At 35.7% G+C, this 19,096-nt stretch overlaps 2 protein-coding genes and 1 long non-coding RNA gene across 3 annotated transcripts; 2 read left to right on the forward strand and 1 right to left on the reverse strand.

The window, feature by feature from the left end:
• Positions 1-691: 691 nt before the first annotated feature.
• Positions 692-10,501, reverse strand: LOC147381583 (non-structural maintenance of chromosomes element 4 homolog A-like). The gene is made up of 7 exons (XM_086430184.1): positions 9,754-10,501; positions 9,576-9,656; positions 8,166-8,415; positions 7,959-8,049; positions 5,220-5,436; positions 5,028-5,119; positions 692-1,160 (listed from the first exon to the last, which is right to left on the reverse strand). The coding sequence occupies exons 1-7, from the start codon at positions 9,929-9,931 to the stop codon at positions 906-908; spliced, it is 1,164 nt and encodes a 387-aa protein (XP_086286310.1). The 5' UTR covers positions 9,932-10,501; the 3' UTR covers positions 692-905.
• Positions 10,502-10,958: 457 nt separating this feature from the next.
• Positions 10,959-11,942, forward strand: LOC147381584 (uncharacterized). Its single transcript, XM_086430186.1, has one exon. The coding sequence runs from the start codon at positions 10,959-10,961 to the stop codon at positions 11,940-11,942; it is 984 nt and encodes a 327-aa protein (XP_086286312.1).
• A 2,972-nt stretch (positions 11,943-14,914) lies between these two features.
• LOC147381585 (uncharacterized) lies at positions 14,915-18,709 on the forward strand. Its single transcript, XR_015174468.1, has 2 exons — positions 14,915-15,119; positions 18,365-18,709. It is a non-coding gene; the product is annotated as an uncharacterized LOC147381585 (long non-coding RNA).
• The last annotated feature ends 387 nt before the right edge of the window (positions 18,710-19,096 follow it).

The raw sequence follows: 19,096 nt of genomic DNA on the forward strand, positions 1-19,096 counted from the left end.
CGTATGGGCATATGGGATACTTTTCAATATGTAACGTAAATCTGATCGAAATGTCTTCTCTTTATAAAGGTTGAGTTAGTTGTTGCATACACCTAGATCAACAGCCCTTTTTGATCTCTGTAGGACTCATTCCCAATAGGAGACCTTTGGATGTTTTATTTTTTGTATCATTTGATGGGTAAGTGACATTTATATCTAAGACTTCAAAAAATAAAATTGTTTCCAATATACTTCCAAGAGCTAGTAATCTAACCCATCATTAGCTTGGTGATTAATTTAGAGAACTTCTATTAACCCACCAACTTTTACTCATAACACGACACTACTACATAAATAAATAAATAAAACAATGGTGTAATTTCAAAAGCATTGGTGTTATAAGTAAAAGTCGGTGTGCTAATAATAGAATATCTTAATTTATTGGATTAGCTTGGGCACCACAAATAGCGATAGAAAGCCTAAAATGAGGTAGATTAGGCTAGTAAGAAAAGATGTGGAGTCATGTATCCTGAAAATGGATATAGTTTAAGATCGATAATAATGTTGACAATCAAAATATTTAGAATAAAGCATAGATTATGGTGATGATGACAACAATGACAAATATTGGACCTACTTGTAAGAATCTGAACATTGAAACAATGTTGTTACAGAGAGAAACTCATGAAGCACATAATGAACAAAGTAAAGAACATTGAAACGCTCCGAGTGTTAACTCTGCATTTTGTATCGTTAAATCTCGTTGGAAGAAACAGTGATCTTGTTATATAAGGTTAGGTTTTTGTCATCTACCTAAATGTATATGTACAAAACTAGATAAAACTATTAACTTAGAAATTCTCAGCTTACAGCTGAAGAACACACAACAAAAACAAGTACCTTTGGCATTATATTTACTATGTCGATCATCGAAGCTTACGCTTACCCTTTCGAATGGCAGAAGCTTCTGCAGTAGCATCATCACTCTGAGGAGATTCTTCTACAACCGATTGTTCTTGTATGACCAGGCCACGGTTCCTAGATAGCTTTCTGATTGGTGTTGTAGGTGCTGTTGTTTGAGAGTCTACAGGTTCGGACTGCCCCTGAGAATCACACGATGTGTTAGCTTGACTCCGATGTGGCATCAGCTCTTCCCCAGTTCCCACAGAGTCCATCAACAACTGCAAAAAGACAATCAAAATATATAAAACTAACATTAAACCAACAAAATTGCTTGCTAGATATTTCATTATGCAAGAAGGTCTTCACATGGTCCAATAACCAAGATGATTCAATTATGTCAAAAGATTGAATAGATTCTTGGTCTCTCCATCATAGGAGGAACACTTTCCTTCCATAGTTCAATCTGCAGTTCCAAACCCGACCTCCAAACATTCGTCAATTATTCTTGAAGCCACTATGGAAAGGCGACCGATACCATTTCACTTCAACAATGTGTGGATTTTACATCAAGATCGGGATCAAGTGGTTCAATGGTGGAACTCCTTCTCAAAATATGGAAGACCTAGAGTGCTATTCAAAAGTAGATAAAAAGCACCCAAGGAAAGGCTTAAGATACGGAACAAAGAGACCTTTTGACAAGGTTGAGTAGAAGAAATCTATTATGAGCTAGATTGACACAATAGTTTTTTTTTTTTTAAAGGAAGAGATGGGGGAACCTATCTGTGGAGAAGTTGCAAAGATCACATCTTAGGAGTGAAATACCATAGAACAAATCAAAAGACGGGAAGCTTCTCGAGGAGGGAATCAAAGAAGAAAATGTGAAATTTTACAAGAACCTTTATTTGAAGGAACGTGTGGGTAGGCCAACTCTTGATAATTTAGAATTTGAATGTATTTCACTCAAGCAACAACCATAGTAGGAACGGAAATTTGACAAAGATGAGGTACATCGAATCATTAATGGTATGAGCTAGGTCAAAGCACTAGGTTCCAATGGGCTCTGTATCGCATTTTACAAAGGGTATTGGGATAATAATGAAAGATGATTTGATGCTAGCTATCAAGGAATTTAATGGCATTGGTTTCCTTGAACATAGCTTGAACAATACTTTTGTGTCCTTGATTCCAAACTTACAAGGAGCAAAACAATATGCGAAATCCTTTCCTTACTAACAAAGTAAGATTTTAAGCCTTACTAAGCATTGATTTGCTCAAATGGATTGCCACATCAGCAATCCAACAACACAGCCCTCTTAAGTTTCATTAAAAAAAAAAAAAAAACTCAGATTCAAAAAATATATATATATCTTTCAAACATGATCCAAGGTTTTCAAAATGGACAGCTACCAAACTTCCACCTAACTCGCAAACTTAAAATTACAATTCAACAGTGAAAAATAACTTTGCTTGGAAAAAAAAAGTTCAAAGTTCATAGAATTTTGTCATATACAACCCTGAAGCACCGAATCATGTTTTTGGATGCCTGAAGGTGAGCCAAAGGACACTTAGTAAGGGTGAAATCCTTGATCAAAAAAAAGAAATCCTTACTAACTTAGTAAGGCTAGTCAGACTCAAAAAATATTAGGGGTCTAAGGTCAATTAGCCTAATGGGATCGATGTATAAAATAAAGCCAAAAAATTTGGCATCCAATTAAAGGAAGTTAACACATGATTACATCCATTATTAAGCCTCATCATAAGGAAACAAATATTGACTTGTATGCAAAACCAAAACTTGTATGCAAGAAAAAGACTTGCGATCACATGAACTGAAATTTTTTGAGGTACATAACAAGGCGCATGGATGTTGGATACAGGTGGATAGGATGGATTATGTGCATATCACTCCATTCTAATTAATGGTAGCTCTGGGTTTTTTTAGGAGATCTAAGGGTCTCAAATAGGGAAACTAGTGTCCCTGTTCTTGTTTAACATTGTAGTCGAGGCATTTGGGAGAGTGGTGGAAAGTCCTACAGCCAATAGCAACTTGGTGGGTTTTAAACCTTCTCTAAATGGGCCTATGACTTAGCATATACAATTCGTTGATGATACATCGGTCTTTTTAAGAGCATCATTTTAACAAATTAGATCATTTACAAGCTGGTGATTTGCTCGGAGGTAGTTTCTAACCTGGCCATTAACATGCCAAAAGGGTGTGTGTGTGTGTGTTGGGGGGGGGGGGGGGGGGGGGGGGGGGGGGGGTGGGGGGGGGGGGGGGCGGTGTTAACTCTTAAGCATTGATGGTGCTCTCAACAGAGGATTTCTTGTTGGAGCATTGGGTTGTCGACACAACTATGTTCAAGCTCATACTTGGGACTTCCTCTTGGGACACAATATAGAAGTAAGGCAAGTTGGGATCCCATGATTAAGAGAATAGGAAGACATCTTGTATCTTGGAAGCTAGGGCACGTATCCAAAGGAAGGGATAAAGGAGGGAATTAGCATTGACTAAAAGCACATTTTCTAGCATTCTAATTTAGTTAATTTCTCTCTTCATAAAGTGAAGTATTCAATTAAAACTAGACATACTAACTTGGAACTTTCTAAGGAGTGGATGCAAAAGTAGTTGAATGGGGTTAGGGTTTAGTCGACTTAGCCCCACTAGGGGTATAAGGCGGTCTAAGGTACAAACCAATTCTTAAGAAATGGGTTAGGACTCAACCGAGCTGAGACGAGACTTGCCTATTGTCAACCCTTAGTGTTGTTGTGTTGTAGCAGCAACGGCACATGTTGTTGGCCAGCTTATACTTCTTAACTTTTTTTTCTTCCTCTCTAATTTTTCTACTAGTACACTACCGACCATTATTCTTTTTGAAGTATTGAATGAATACTTTATCTTATTTATAAAACTCATATTTATATATCTTATCGTTGAAAAAATCTAAAATCTATCATTCATTATTTAATTTTTTTGAATTTTATAATTTTATTGTGCCATGCTTCGCTCAGGCGTGCGCCTCAAGCACCAAGAGGCCTTTGGGCCCTTCGCCCTTAACTACACTGTGAACACATCCCTATTGGGAAAATGGCTTAGGAGATATGGATGGCAATCAAAGTTTGTGGAAAATGGTCATATCAACCAAGTATGGTCAATACTTTTGGGTTTGGAAACTAGTGACGTGAAAAATTCATTTGAGTGTAGTCTGTGGAAAGGAGTTCTCAAAGTCCTTCCAGAGTTTCCTTCCATAGAAATGCATTCAAGGTTGTTAAAGGATCTAGAATTCACTTATGAGACGACTGTTGGTGAGGAGCATTGCCTCTTCAAACACAATTCCAGGTCAAAATCAATAACAGATTGCATGGCTCGGGTGAGGAAATCCTGGGATCATGAATTAGGGGGAAACTTCAGTGATTGGGAGGTTCAACAGTGCCTAACTATGTGTGAAATTTCTTGTATTCCCAACATGTTTGAAGGGGAACATCGAAGAACATGGGATCACTCTCAGGACAGTATCATCTCAGTAAATCTTTTACCATTCTATTACGTCCATCCTTCAAAATTCCAAGCCAGAGTTCCCCATCTAATATCATTTGGGGAACTAAAATTCCTTCTAAGGTATATTTCTTTATTTGGTGTCACATTGAATAGAATTCTAACAATGCACTACATCATTAGTCAAAGGGTTAACATAGTCAATCATTGTTCCTTGTGCCTCACCAATGGTGAGTTTGTTAGCCACCTTCTCATTCATTGCATGTTTGCTTTGGTTATGTGGAGTCACTTTATGTCTCTCTTCAATTAGCATTGATGCATAGCTGATCTTCAAGGGCATAGGGTTAACTCCAGTTGTTGTTTGTTGGGACATATGGAATGAGAGAAATTGTCGGGGGGTTTAATGGGAAATAGCACTCCATGCAAGATCCATCAGTATTTGGGGGCTATTGAATGTCTAGAGTTTCATTATCAGTAAGCATTCAGAGTAGGCACTAATAGGTTATGCCATAATGTGGATACACAAGCACACACACACCACACAAAAAAAGAAGCTTTTACCCATAATCAGGAAGAAAAAAAAACCAAAAAAAAAGTACAAGAAGCAATGAGAGACAATAGGGTATTTCAAGTTCATATTTATGTTATGTACCTTCCAATCCTTGAAGTCAAATCTGAACACAAAATGGCTGTAAGAAACATCCCCAGAGGCTACAGCATCAGCAGCAGGGGCATTCCTTGGTGCTGAGAAATAACAACAAGAACGGTAAGTAAAAATAAATAAATAAAATCAAACATCACATAAGCAGAGACTTAAATTTCAACCATTAGTGATGGATCTTACAAACTAGATGATAGCCATTGTCATCCACAGTTATTTCAACCCTCCCATCCTTAACCAAAAATGATAAGGCAAATAAATTCTCCACAGTCTGTGCAAAGGAAGTCCTGTTCAAAACCAGATTTTCGAGCCTGACATTCTTCCTCTTCCTCAAGATACCAAACATAGTGAACATGTTGTTATCAGTATCGGTTTTCTCTTCTGCACCAATATTATTAAGCTGCAGATGAAAATAAGAGAATCATTAAAAAAAAGCATAAAACAGAAGACAATGGGCATACTGGTCATTTAAAAGACAAAATCAGCTCATTTGATCAATTAATTTTCTTTTGATACTACTTAAAATTTACAAAAACTTAATTTAACCTACATATCAAACAGATTAAGGCAACAGACTACTGTCCCCAACCCTACTAACAGCTGCATTTGACTGGCTTGGAAATAATCCAGAAAAAACCATTCTTTATGTATTAAGCACAATTGGAATACGAAGGGATCAAAAAAAAAAAAATCCAAATTGACCCCCAGAATCTTATCCATTTAGGGACAAGCAGGGTCCGAATCACTGATTTCAGAAGTTGAATCCAGACTTGATGTTAGGATCTGATTGGATCACCAGTGACATTCTACTCCTGAATTTTGGATTCACAACATGATTCCTATTTCACCTTTCAAGTCTATCTTGGGTCATATCTTCAGTAAAGGTGCTTCTTTATATCTTTTCTTACCCCATCCACATCATTTCAAGCCTTCCTCTCGCCCTACTAGACCAGTCACCCACCACAAAACTATCATCAAGTTTATTTTCTCAATTAACAAGATTGAGGCTGTCAGATCTGACTGAAACTTTACACTGACATGGTTTTTTAACAAAAATGTGTGGATCCAGACGCTTTTAACCCATGTATTGGGTCTATACTCTATGTCACACCCTTCTCATGGGTTAACTTCAAAGCTTGTAGTATATATCCTAGTTGGAAGTGGACCTGGAATTAAGTTAACACTTAAGAGTACGTTTGATTGCAAAGAAAATTAGGTGGAAAATGATTTGCTGTGGAAAAAGTAATTTCAAGGGTTTGACACAACAAATGAAAGAAAATTGTGGGGAAATCGATTTGTCCGCACGGAAGATTTTCCACGATTATAGGCAAATCCAATTCTTAACCCCCATCCCCCTGGAAATCGATTTGCCAATACAAGGACAATTAATATAAACAAAAACAAAACAAAAAAGAATAGCATTAGAAGCTCTCGTTTTTTTTTTCATTAGATTTCCTATTTTTTAGGCTTTAGGATAGGATTTTATATGAGCCTAATGAGTAGTATAATGTGTAGCAACTACTAATTGAAGAGTTATAGCAGTTGTAAACTACTGGGGTGCCCATCGAACTTGGTTTTTTACATGTTTTAAATAACTACTGATTGAAGGAGTGCTACAGTGTTTGAACGAGTGTTATATTGTAGATACCATACATGAGAAACATTTTGCTTACTGACTTAGTAAAGATTTAAGCCTTACTGAGGGTTGTTTTTCTCAAATGGATAACCACATTGGCAATCCAACACCACAGCGCTCTAGATTTCATAGAAAAACTCATATCGAAAAAAAAATTCCTTTACGCTTGATCCAGCGTTTTGAAAATGGACGGCTACATAACTCCCAAATTTAAACGTAAAATTCAACAGTGAAAAATAACTTCTTTTTATAAAAAAAAAAATTTCAAAAGTTCATGAAATTTTGTTCTCTACAACCCTAAAGCATCTGATCATGGTTTTGAATGCCAAAAGTTGAGCCCAATGACCCTTAAATATTGTACTTATAGATACCCTCAATGCTCATCAATTAGGAGGGATTTTTTATCCGATTTTATTAAAGAGATTATTTCAAATTTTTCATAAAAAATGATTTTAACATGATTTTTTATATAGTTAGCACAAAAAACAAATTAAAACAATGGTTTTTGTTATTTTTTTTAAATGCAACTCAAACAATAAAAATAATTTTCCGCGAAATTTTCCATGATGTGCTCAAACAGTAAAAAAGGATTTGCCTGGCAAATGATTTTCCAAGCAATATTTTCCCTGCAATCCAACACGACCTAATAGTCAATCCAGAACTAGAATGATTGGGCCGAGATCTACGGAGCCCATTTTTCCTTAACCAAGTTGTCATTGACGTCTACCAAGATGGCATCAAAGTTTTACTGTTTTTCCCATTACAAGCAAACCAAGCACCAAATATCCATTTCCGGAGAATGTTTAGGTGGAAAACATTTACTTTGGAAATGAATTTACTGAAAAAGATTTCCCCTGTACCAAACACAACCATAATAGCCAAGGATCATACAACATGGTAGCTTAGAACAGAAACTTGTTGCAAAGGATGCCTACACATAAAATTGCTCACAGAATCCCAACCATTGAATAACAAGATGCTACCGAACCATAACTTTTTCTTTAAGTCAGCTAGGGTGAAACTACAAATATAACAGAGAAAGAGGATTCAAGATATTTAGTTCTAGTAAGTTGATGGTCATTTCTAGTAGAACTTAAGAAACAAAGAACAATATCAGTATAATCTCCATTCTTTTGCAATTCTGTAATAGATAACTAGATCACATAATGTTAGTAAGTCATTTTCATCAATGTGACGGATGATTTACTATGGAACTAGTACATAAAAAAACTATATTCTCTTCCTAAAATAGAAAGCTTCAAAACTGAGAAAGATGGCAAGCTTACATCTTCAGGACGAGCACTTTCAGTTGGTCTCACACGTTTTCGCTGAACTGCAGCCTTCCGTTGCTTCATTTCCGTATTCATAGGCCCAAGCCTTAAGAAATGACATTGAAATTGAAAAAATAAATAAATCAAAATTGACATTTTACATAAAGAAGTTAAAAAAAGGCTCAAAGTCTCATTAACCTAAGAAAGTAGTAGAATGCTTACATGGTGCAGCATCCAGGGACCTTCCTGAAAATGTGAGAGACAGCAAGACCGATGTCCCCCCAAACAAGTGAGTTCCGCGTTTCCTCCGTGTTTGCTCCTCCATGTGGTTGCCCAAAGTTTTGGAGAAGAGAGGTTATGAAATCAGACGGTGTGACTCCTTCATTGCTCTGTGATTTAACAGAGGATACCAAGGTGTTGGCAATGTCCAAAAGAGCCTCTGCATCCGCAACTTGTTCCCTCGGCTTCTGAACTAAAACCCCAAAAATAAAAGATAAATAGAATAAACAGCACAATCTTACTCTTTATGATGAAAATGACAAATGAATATTCAACAAAAGAAGTGACATTTATACAAATTTCTGAACATAATATGTTGGAGCTTCAATCCCAACTGTCGTAAAAACTTAGTATTCACTACAGACGTCCCAAATTGATTAAGCTCCAAGAAAAAAGTATAGAGCTGCTATTGGCACCCCAACTTTTACTTATTACACCCCAATTTCTTAAATTATTTATCACATCCCAATTAAAGATTAAAAACACACTCTTCAAACATTACAAAGGTTTAGCTCAAATTATAATCTCAACATACAAAACATTATAACACTCATTCAAATAATTTCATTTGTTTACAATCATGACTAGGCTCATTTAAAATCCCAAACCCAAAAGATAGAAATCTAGCCAAAAAACAAGAGAGCTTATATTGGCACCCCAACTTTTACTCGTTCTCAACCTTTCACTTATTTTCTTTATTGTTAATTGGGGTGTAATAAGTAAAAGTTAGGGTGCCAATAGCAGTTCTCCAAAAATATCAAAAAATAAAGAACAATTCCATTTCATCAAAATACTTCAAACATCCTTACTTATAAATGCACAGCTGAATTAGTCTTTTACATTATAATTAAGTTATGCTTGCATCTTCACTTTTACACTATACATCATAGTTTAAAACACTATAGTACCCAGTTTTATTCAGCCAAGCCAATAAGAGATGACCAGAGTCTGAGTTATGCCCCATGTGAATCCGACCCCTCTATGACTCGACCAAATACTGGTTATAACTGGCCATTTTTAAATATTAAAAAAAAAAAACTCACTCAGTTTTTGAAAACTGTGTCAAGTTGACTGTTTTGGATGAATTTTGTTGTTTTTTTCTTTATATATAAACCATTTTTAAGAATTTATACGTTTGTGGATGAAAAAAATCAGATTTTTTTTGTTGCAGAAGCTAATTCAATTTATAACAGAAAAAATAAAGCTATTATTAAGCTTTAAATATAAATTTTTCATATCAAATTGGTTCTGATTCCCAAAACCATGCTATACATCACACATATTCTCATAAAAAATCTAATAAATGAGATGTAATAATTCAAATAAAGTATGGGTTTTTTATTTTCTTAATACCTAGATGATGCAAACTTTCAACTTCTCCGATGATTGACTTGAATTTATCAGAATCCACTCTAGAAATATCATCTCTTTCATCTGCAACATCATTAAAATCAATAAGCTTAATTTTAAGAAACAAATCAAACCCTAACCATAAAATTAACCCAAAAAAAAATTCAGGAAGAAATCTCACCATTAATAAGATTTTTTACGGCCAAGTACCGCGATCGAAGTACTCTCCGTTCCGTCACATCTTGCTGACCCGCACCGCTGCTCTCAGCTTCTCCTCTCCCTGCTCCATTTCTACTGCTTCTCATCTCGTTTCCTCCTCTACTCTTATCGCGAGGTTCGCGTTTCTCCATTCTCGACATAATTCAGAAACTCAAGTTCTTAAGGGAAAGAAATCCCCCCAAATTAACAAAACCCTAGACCCAATTTGCAGTATAAACTGAAAATCAACGGAAATTTACGCCCAATTTCAAAACTTAAACCCTAGATACAACCAAAAAGATAGAGAGAGAGAGAAATGTTTCGCCTAAATCACCATAAAAACTCGGATTTGAACTCACTGTCCTCTTATTTGAAGATTTGTTTTTCAGTTTTTCCCGCTCTCTTGAAAATTTGGGGAAATTTTCGAACTCTTTTATGAATTAGGGCTTCTCTCTCTCTCTCTCTCTCTCACACACACACACACACGCACACAAAAAAAAATTGAATAATGTAACAATAACAAAAGTTACTCCACCAGAATCTGAGATTGACGGTCGAGATTTATTCTAACTGCAGATCCAGATTGGCTGCATGTGAGCCACGTGTCCGATCCATTGCAAACGAATATTTCTAACCAAAAACATTGATTGTATCACGGGAGTGACACGTGGGTGATATCTTTTGTGCTTCAGAGTAACTCTTCGCTGTAACTCAAGATACAATACGTTCCATATAGCTATGTTTTTTTAAAAAAAATTAAGGTTTCACCACAATTTGTCCTACAATAACTAGCCACGTGGCAGATACTTACAAGACCACGTGGAAGTTCTAATATAAAATATCAATACTGTAGAAGTTCAAGCCAGCCAAAATGAGCAGAATCTCTTCAGTAACATTAGTAATATTCCGCTAAATGTAACTGGCTTTTAAGGAAAATATTTACTATCAATCAACGGATGAGATTTAAAATATTTTTCTAAAGATTCTCTTCGTAAATATCTAAGAATTTTGTATTTCTCTTTCAAATTTCATTTGTTCGTTGGACAATGAGTGTCCAACGTTGTTGGACTAGTTTCTAAAGTAACTTGCTTGGCCACTGGCCAGACGAACGAACCAACCAGTCGACTAACATCTGTTAATGGCGATTTAGGGTTTTTTTTTTCTCTCAATCTCTGAATTTCAGAAAAGATGAAAGCTTCTCTCAAATTCCGAGATGATCAGAAGCCGCTTTTCAGATCGAAAATTCCTTTAAACGTCTTAGGGTTTCCATTCCAATCTGGAGTCTCAGCTGGCGATTCGAAAGAATTCTGTTTAAATCTCACCACTTTTTTTGGATCAGGTCCATCCTTCAAAATCGCTTATCGTCCTAACGATTCATGGAATCCTTTCAGCTTTGTTATTAAAACCGGAATCGGATCCTTCGGTTCACCGATTTCTGCTCCTTTGGCGATTAGTGCAGAGTTCTATGTCCACGGTCGCGGAAACCCTAGCTTTTTCCTTCGTTTCAAGCCTCAGATCGGCGATTTCTCGATCAGGAAATCAGTCGGATCGCCAATCGATCTTCCATCAGTAAAACCGTTAGTTTTCAATCCTAAGCTTAAAGCTCCCTCTAAAGATCCTGATTCAGATGTCGAAGGACTGTATGATATTGGTGAAACGTCGTTAGAAAACGGCGTGAAAGTTGACTGTTTTCCAGCGGTGAATAACGGCGTCTGTACCATTAACAGGTTATTTGACGGCATAGAATTGAACGCGAGAACTGTTTTGCCGGTGAGAAACATTGCCGAACTGAAATTCCGTTGGGGCGTCAAATTTCCGTCGGAGTTAAAGACCGCTTTGACTGTGAATCGGATCAGAAATACGACGGCTGGGATCTTGCTTCGAAAGATTCCGTTCCTCGTGTTGGACAAAATCTCTATAGAGCACAAGACAGAAGAATCTCCGGAGGAGAATTCAAGGAGGAGTACAGTAGCAAATCTCCCTATAGATGCTGACGTGGCAAAGATGTGTTTCACGGTCAAGGGTCAATTGGAAACTCTCCAAGCCGAGAATGGCTTGTTGAGAAAAGCAGTAGAGGAAATTCGATCGGAAATTTACGACGGAAAATCACCTTCGGTCACCAGTAGTCAGGATTCCGGCAAATTTAAAGAAACAGATGTGGCCGGAATTTGACAACTTGTCGGAACGTTTAAAAGTTGTTTTTGATTCTATGTACTGTGGTTATTGTAATGGGAGATTAGCAAATAGTTTAGGTTTCTAGTAAATTATTTGTTTAATTTGTTTTAGATCGGTAGGTGTAAGTTCTTTCGTGTTTTGTGGGTTTTAGAATATGCATACTATGTACAAATTGTGGTTTAACGGCATTTTAATAATTTTATTTTTAGGATATTTTGGATGTTTCTTATAAAATTTGAAGTTTGTAATCATGGTTTTAAAACTTGTCCAATCACATATCACTCGAGTTAACTCGGTATCGGGTTAAATGAGATCAACTTACAAACCTATTTGAGACGTTTAAGTATTGTGAGATAAGTGAGATACCTTAAGCGAGATAAACGATATGTATCAGACGAGATTTTCAAAATCTCGTTGGAGTTAAACGAGACAAACAAGTTAAACATTATCAATCATATATTTTTTCACCCATATCGATTTTTTTTTCTTCTTTTTTAAACAAAAAAATAAAATTAGGTTTTGAGAAAAAACTTCATCTTCTTCATCCAATTCAAGAAGAAATCGAATGAATAATATAAAACGTACATAATAATAAAAATGAAACATATGTAACAATGTAAATATTTAATTTATTTATTTTGATAGGTATATTATGTTTTTTTTTTTTTTTTTTAATTTTATATTTTGGGAGCTTTATTTTTTAATAGGAATCATTTCTAAATTTTTTTTTCAAAATTTCTCAGATTTTTAAATGGTTAAAAACCATTGTCTCAATGTCGAATAAGACGAGATGTATCGTTCAAGTTAACTTAGTATCGGGGCTAAACGAGACAATACGTGAAACCGAGATTAAAAACCATGCTTGTAATTCTTCGAATATTTTTCAAATAAATTTAAAATCTAAAGGATTAGAAGATTAAATCTTCGAAACGACAATTTAGACGGTGATTTATTGATTAGCACTATAATATGAAAACATTTTTTTATTTTCAATTGCAATTTTTTTATTTTCCTCAATATCCAAATCTCAAGAGCCAGATAGAGGTTTAGGAATATTGCAAATGATGGGATTTGACAAAATAGGGGATTTTTGGATGCTAACAAAGTTACAGTAGATTATTTTTCCCATAAGAAAAAAAGAATTACAATCTCTCTAAAATAGTTCATGATATTTTTTATGGCTATGACCTTATATCACTTGATTCGTGGGTTCGCTCAATTCAAATTCAGATTTGTGGCTCATGGTTCGTTGGTCAATAATGAATCCAGTTCGTAAAGGGGTGATGAGTATCGTAAAATAGATTTTGAAGATGGTAAAACATTCTTATTTTTAGGTTGATATGTTGAAGATGAGGGTATTTAATCATTTTCCATCAATCTATTAATAAGGAGAAAGGTCAAAGGAGCATACTATCAAATTTGAAAACTTAGGTTATATCTCAAATACTATCAATATGTGGAGGGGTTGCAAGAAATTAACATAAAATAATGAAGCTCATTTGGTTCCTGCATTTCATGAACCAAATGCGAACAATACCATGAATTGGCTCGATTTGAATAATCCACAGTTCGATACCTTAAAGGCAAATTATGTAACTTAGGACTTGTCTGTTGTAAAATTTATGCATTCAAATTGAACATAACTTTCATTGTCCCAATAAAATCTAATCATTGCATATCTTAAACATATTATTCATGTTAAATTAAAACAATGTTATAATTACTTACATTGTGTCATCGTTAAAAATTATTGATTCAATGTGTTGGAGGTGTGTTTTTCAATTCATGTTCCTTATAACTTTTGAAACCTTAATGAAGTTGATATTTTATTTATAGACTCACCTTCTCCCTTCTCTCTATGTGGATCAACTGGATTAGTGATCGATTAATATCATTTCTTTTATTATTTTATGATTTTGTGTGTTCTCCACAAATTGTTATGTATTCAACTTTCTCAATATGAGGTAATCGATCCCTTTCATAGATAAAGGTTGATGGCATATAATCATTCTTTTAGTAGGTTTTCTATCCATCAAGGTCTCTTATTAATTTTTAAAGAAAATAAAATTCTAATTATATTGTGTTTCTATTAATATTGCATTTCATAATATCATAGAATCTTGTGTGATTTGGAAATCAAAACTGTGGAGGTCAATGAGGCCACACGTTACATGGGATTCTAACATTGTCCCCAAACAGTCAAGGGATGGAACATTCATCATTTATGCATTGGACCACCACTTGAAATTCGTTAATAGACTCAACTTATGGAAGATCAAACTTAGTGTCATAGTCACAAAATTCTCCAATTTTTTTTTTTTTAAGTCGCAATTAATTCACACTTCTTTCAATTGACAATTTAATCCCAACCATTCACAAACCTTTGAAAAATATATTTTATATTACACGAACCTTCAAGGCCTCATTGATTAGTGAATAGATCTACTATTTTAGAGAATGAAATCTTTCAAAGTAGTGAATTTTCCTTTTTTTTTTTAAGGGACCAACTAGTTGCACACTACCCACGACCAATTGCACTTCATCACTTAATTTTTTTTCCTTTGCATTCCATTTGAATAATTATACTTAAAAAAATAATAAAGACAAAAGAAGAAGAACAATAAGAATAAGGTCTCCCTCATTTCTTTTTCTTTTTTCGAAGAAGGAGTGCAATTTGATTTCAGAGTGCTATCATTGAACGAGATGCAAGCATCATTTTTTTGACATAATGGGTTGCAATCAGTTGTGAGTGGGTGCAAGTATTCAGACCCTTTTTAAAAAACTAGACTAGAAATCAACCAAATCACTTCATTAGAAGAATAAAGTAGTGAGTTTTTCATTTAATTAGTGTATCAATGAAAACTAAAGAAGTGGTAGAGTCCACGTGTTCCATTGTGGATTAGGGCACTATGAAACTCCAATGGTACCTGCTACATCCATTCCTTTCCCATAAAAAAAAAAAAAAAAAGTTTTTGTTACCCTCCCTTGTACGTAAGTACCCCCACTTGACTTGACAAGAAATTATACACTCGGCGACTCCATGACTACACTCTCGTCCTCACTCCCCATCGAATCGGTTTTAGGGTTCCAACGGTCAAAAATCAAAGCTGTAATTCCCGCAATGTCCATTTTAAAATTTCGCGCCATGGTTCCTTCAACCCGTTTATGCTTCAGGTCAAATTTCAATTCCCTTCATTTTTATCTGTTTAATCTGTTCTGTTACATGGATGGGTTGAATGCTTTTATTGTTAAATTTGAGATTTTATGCAATAAAATTTCATCAATTGATGCTTTATCAGACCCCATGTGGAAATTGCTAGGGTTTTGATATTAGTGTTGTTGTTGAATTATTGATGGATCTAGTTAACCATAGATGATCGACTCAGGTGTTAAATGTGTGGAAAGTCAAGTCATTGTCCATTTGGGGTGGTAAGACACAATGTACCCTTGTTGGGCTCTCTCAGATGGCCTTAGTGCCCACTCTGCTGTGGCTTTCACTCACTCTCATACAATGTTACCTGGTTCGCTTGGTTTGTAGAGGTCGTTTGTGGTGGATATTTAAGTCATTTATGTTAATTTCATAGAAGAAGACTTGTGTCAAGGGGGCATATCATCAGTTTAAAACCAATGGCGTACCTTTAATATTTTGACCTAATCTTGGGATTTCTAAAATAAGGGTTATCTTCAATATTGACCACACCATGGGGCATCTCTAAAATTCAACAAAAATAAGGGTGTTTGTTAAGTTCGCTGTTTTTTATTAACCCACAACAAACCGAACCTCAAACTGGTTCGATTTGTATTAGATCGCGGTTTGCTACTATATTAGTGAACCCGGTAACATAGCTCTTAGAACCTTCACTTTGGGTCCATAGGTTGTCCTTTCCCTTGGTATCTCCTTCTGAGGTTTGAACTCAAGGTGTGGTTCTCGCCTTGATACCAAATGGTGGGAATCCAAGCAATACACTAAAAGCACCTAGGTGTTAATGTTGCGGAAAGTTAAGCCCTTGTCTCTTTGGGGTGATAAGAGACCAATATGCTCTTCAGCCGACATTTAAATCTATCTACTCTGTGATAGTTGTCACTCAAGTACCCTTCTCTTCTTGGGCCCCTGGTAGCCCCTTTCCTAGGTCACCCTTTCCATTGACGCCCTTAGTGTACCCTTCTCTTCTCGGGCCCCTGGTAGCCCCTTTCCTAGGTCACCCCTTCCATTGACGCCCTTAGTGTACACTCTGATGTGGCTTTCACTCTTGTACCCTTCTTTTGGACCCCTATGTCTCTCCTTCTGAAGTTTGAACTTGAGAAGGGGTTTTGGCTCCTATACTAGATGGTAGGAGTCCAACATACCTAGGCATTAATGGTGTGGAAAGTTAAGCCCTTGTCTCTTTGGGTTGTAAGACACTAATATGCTTTACAAACCAACGTTTTCGGTTACCCATTCTGTGGTGGCTTTCACTTTGATACCCTTTTTGGCCTCCCCAACACCAAGTAGCCCTTTCACTAGGTCTCTTCTTTTGAGGTTTGACATCGAGACGTGGATTTGGCTATGATACCAAATTGCAGGAATCCAACCAATACACTAAAAACACCTAGGTGTCGATGGTGCTGAAAATTAAGCTCATTTCTCCTTGGGGTCGTAACACTTAAAATGATTTGTCTATGGGAAGAGTGATGTTTGGTAAGCTATAGCATGTTTATCATTGGGTTGCAGTTTGCAGTTGGTTTTCTATCTTTATTAGTGAATATAATAATGTATTAAACCACTGAAACGGAACAAAGCCACCATTAAGAATATCATCGAGGGATGGAAACGGGATTTCTGTTCTTATAAATAAGTTCGATGGTTGGTCCTATTTCCACAACTTGATCAGGAGCAAAATTTGCTTCTCTGAGACTGGCTGAGTCGAAATTATTGAATTTCGTTCGTCAAACTGAATCATTCAACTTCTATTATGTTTCTAGTATACCATGTTGCTTCTCTACATCTTAAATTGCTTCACATCCTTTTACCTTTTCACTACCTTACCAACCTTGCCATCCTTCTGCTATGCTCCAATCAGTTTACCTTCCTCAAGTGTTTCTTTTGCTCCTCTAGTTGTCACCTTTCCTTCATCAATTGGCCCATCAAAGTTGCAATTTTGTCTAATATGTTGGGGGAGAGTTGGAGGGTGTTGCCCATATGATAAATCAGACTTCTTTCCTAACATTTGTGTCCTACAAAGATGGACAAGTTATGCATAGTTTTATTAGACCTGAAGGGCAGAGTTAGCTTTATTATTTATTTCGGCCTTGTTTGACATATTGAAAGAGCAGGATTGTTTCTAATAACTAAAGACAATAACAATCTCCACTCTTTCGTTTGTCCCTGGGTTCAAAGGATACTGATGTCTTCTGAAGGAGCATTTTGGTTACATATATATATTTATTGATGTTTCTAGCCATCATATTTTTTTGGTTATATATAACTGATGTTATATATATGATGGCTAGAAACATCAATTTTTTAAGAGGAAGTCGTCGGAAGAACAATGTTGAAATAAGAGAAGGCTTCTCATTTGGAGGAAGTTTTATAGAGCGGTTCCCTTTATCTCTAAAGAGAAACAAAAACTGTTGATGAGCTTCTAATTCCAAGTACTTCCCATTTTTAGTGTTTTTTTGTTTTTTTTGTTTTTTGGCTTGGGAAGAAGATTAGTTGACTTACAGACTTTAAACAACTAAGAAAGCTGGCACCTTCAATATATATATATATATTATTTTTCCCCGTTGTTTACAATTTCAGTCTATTATTACTTCATCAAAAGAACGAATTTTACTGATTTGTTTGTTATACATTGAGGAAAGGAATGAACAACTCAGAACATATGGACAGATAAGACTAGAAGCTTGTGCAAGGTCCTTTCCATTTGATTTCTCATCTTTACTGTGATTAATGGAAACATTATCTCAAATTCGATAAACTATTCTGAAAATTCAGAAAAATTCTCTGAATAAGGGCCCAATCGATTAAATCGGCGGGTTCTTCACTAGATTGAGGAAATTTATGAACAACTTATAAACATAAGGATAGATAATACTATTAAGGTTATGCAAGGTTCTTTCCATTTGATTTCTCATCATGCCAATTTATCCCCTCTCCTCCGTTTCAACATTGAGATTCTATCTTCTTCAATATTCAAATCTCATAAACAAGGCAAGGTTTCAGATAGGTTGAAGTTGTTGGATTTTTGGGAAGAAACCCGAAAACATTATTTTGTACAATTTCCCTGGATTTATCTGAATTAAACCGAACTAACCCCCGACCCCTCCAAATGATCGCCAAATCTGAACTTAGGTTACCATGTATGGAATATGGTGTCATGTATTGGCATCTATTATAACTTCATTTTTGTATACATTTCTCTTTAATTTTAAACTTTCAGGTTTGAGATTGTTGGAAATTCGCAAGTGAAGCAAAGGCTGTCTATGGTGTTTGCCAACCCTAAAGAAAGCGAAATCGTCGAAGGGAAATCTGAGGGGAGTGAAACTGGTGGCGCCAAAGGTCCTCCATTTCTCACCATTTTGGCAGGTTTTGTAGTCTTTTTCTTCATATGTTGGCTTCTAGGGTCCATTGTCATATGGCTTATTGGTCTAATTCGTTAATGTACCTCTACCAAAATTGAAATTTGTTGGCACTTAGCTGAAAACAGGGTTGTTATTTCTGACTAAAATTTGTAAAATTCTCTGAATAAATCGATGATTTATCAATTAACTGTTACCTTTCTACCCTTCACCCTCATAGTTTCATATATTTTCAACATCAAATTTCAAGAAGATATGATTTTTATGGACCTTGAAGATGAGGAATTTTGTTAAGAAACCCAAGAAAAGATCGTTTGTAGATTTCCTAAAATTTTCCCAAGACTTTCCCAACTTTATCGGAACCAACCTGAATCCCAACTTTGTTATTAAGAGACAGACCAGCAACACCAAGGGTTGGATACTTTGGGGTAGGAAGGATCTTTGGATTCACTTAATTGTTAGAGTCGTGCTGGGATGACCTCGAAATTCACTGCATTTCACATTGGGCTGATGTGGAGGTGTGCACAGAACCATAGATGCTTTTCACTCATATCTCGATGAAAAGCATCTCCGGTTCCATACACAGGTCCACG

The sequence above is a fragment of the Akebia trifoliata genome, unplaced genomic scaffold (genome assembly GCF_017979445.1).
Source record: "Akebia trifoliata isolate Shusen 1 unplaced genomic scaffold, ASM1797944v1 Contig00341_ERROPOS679206+, whole genome shotgun sequence".
NCBI classification, from domain to species: Eukaryota; Viridiplantae; Streptophyta; class Magnoliopsida; order Ranunculales; family Lardizabalaceae; genus Akebia; species Akebia trifoliata.

What these genes read in the sequence shown, in the direction of transcription:
- LOC147381583 (XM_086430184.1), bottom strand. Translation starts at nt 9,931, where the DNA reads ATGTCGAGAATGGAGAAACGCGAACCTCGCGATAAGAGTAGAGGAGGA. An exon ending in GTCCCTGGATGCTGCACCAT is followed by an intron (nt 8,050 to 8,165) that starts GTAAGCATTCTA and finishes TCATTTCTTAAG; the next exon opens with GCTTGGGCCTATGAATACGG. An exon ending in CAATGGCTATCATCTAGTTT is followed by an intron (nt 5,120 to 5,219) that starts GTAAGATCCATC and finishes GTTATTTCTCAG; the next exon opens with CACCAAGGAATGCCCCTGCT.
- LOC147381584 (XM_086430186.1), top strand. Translation starts at nt 10,959, where the DNA reads ATGAAAGCTTCTCTCAAATTCCGAGATGATCAGAAGCCGCTTTTCAGA.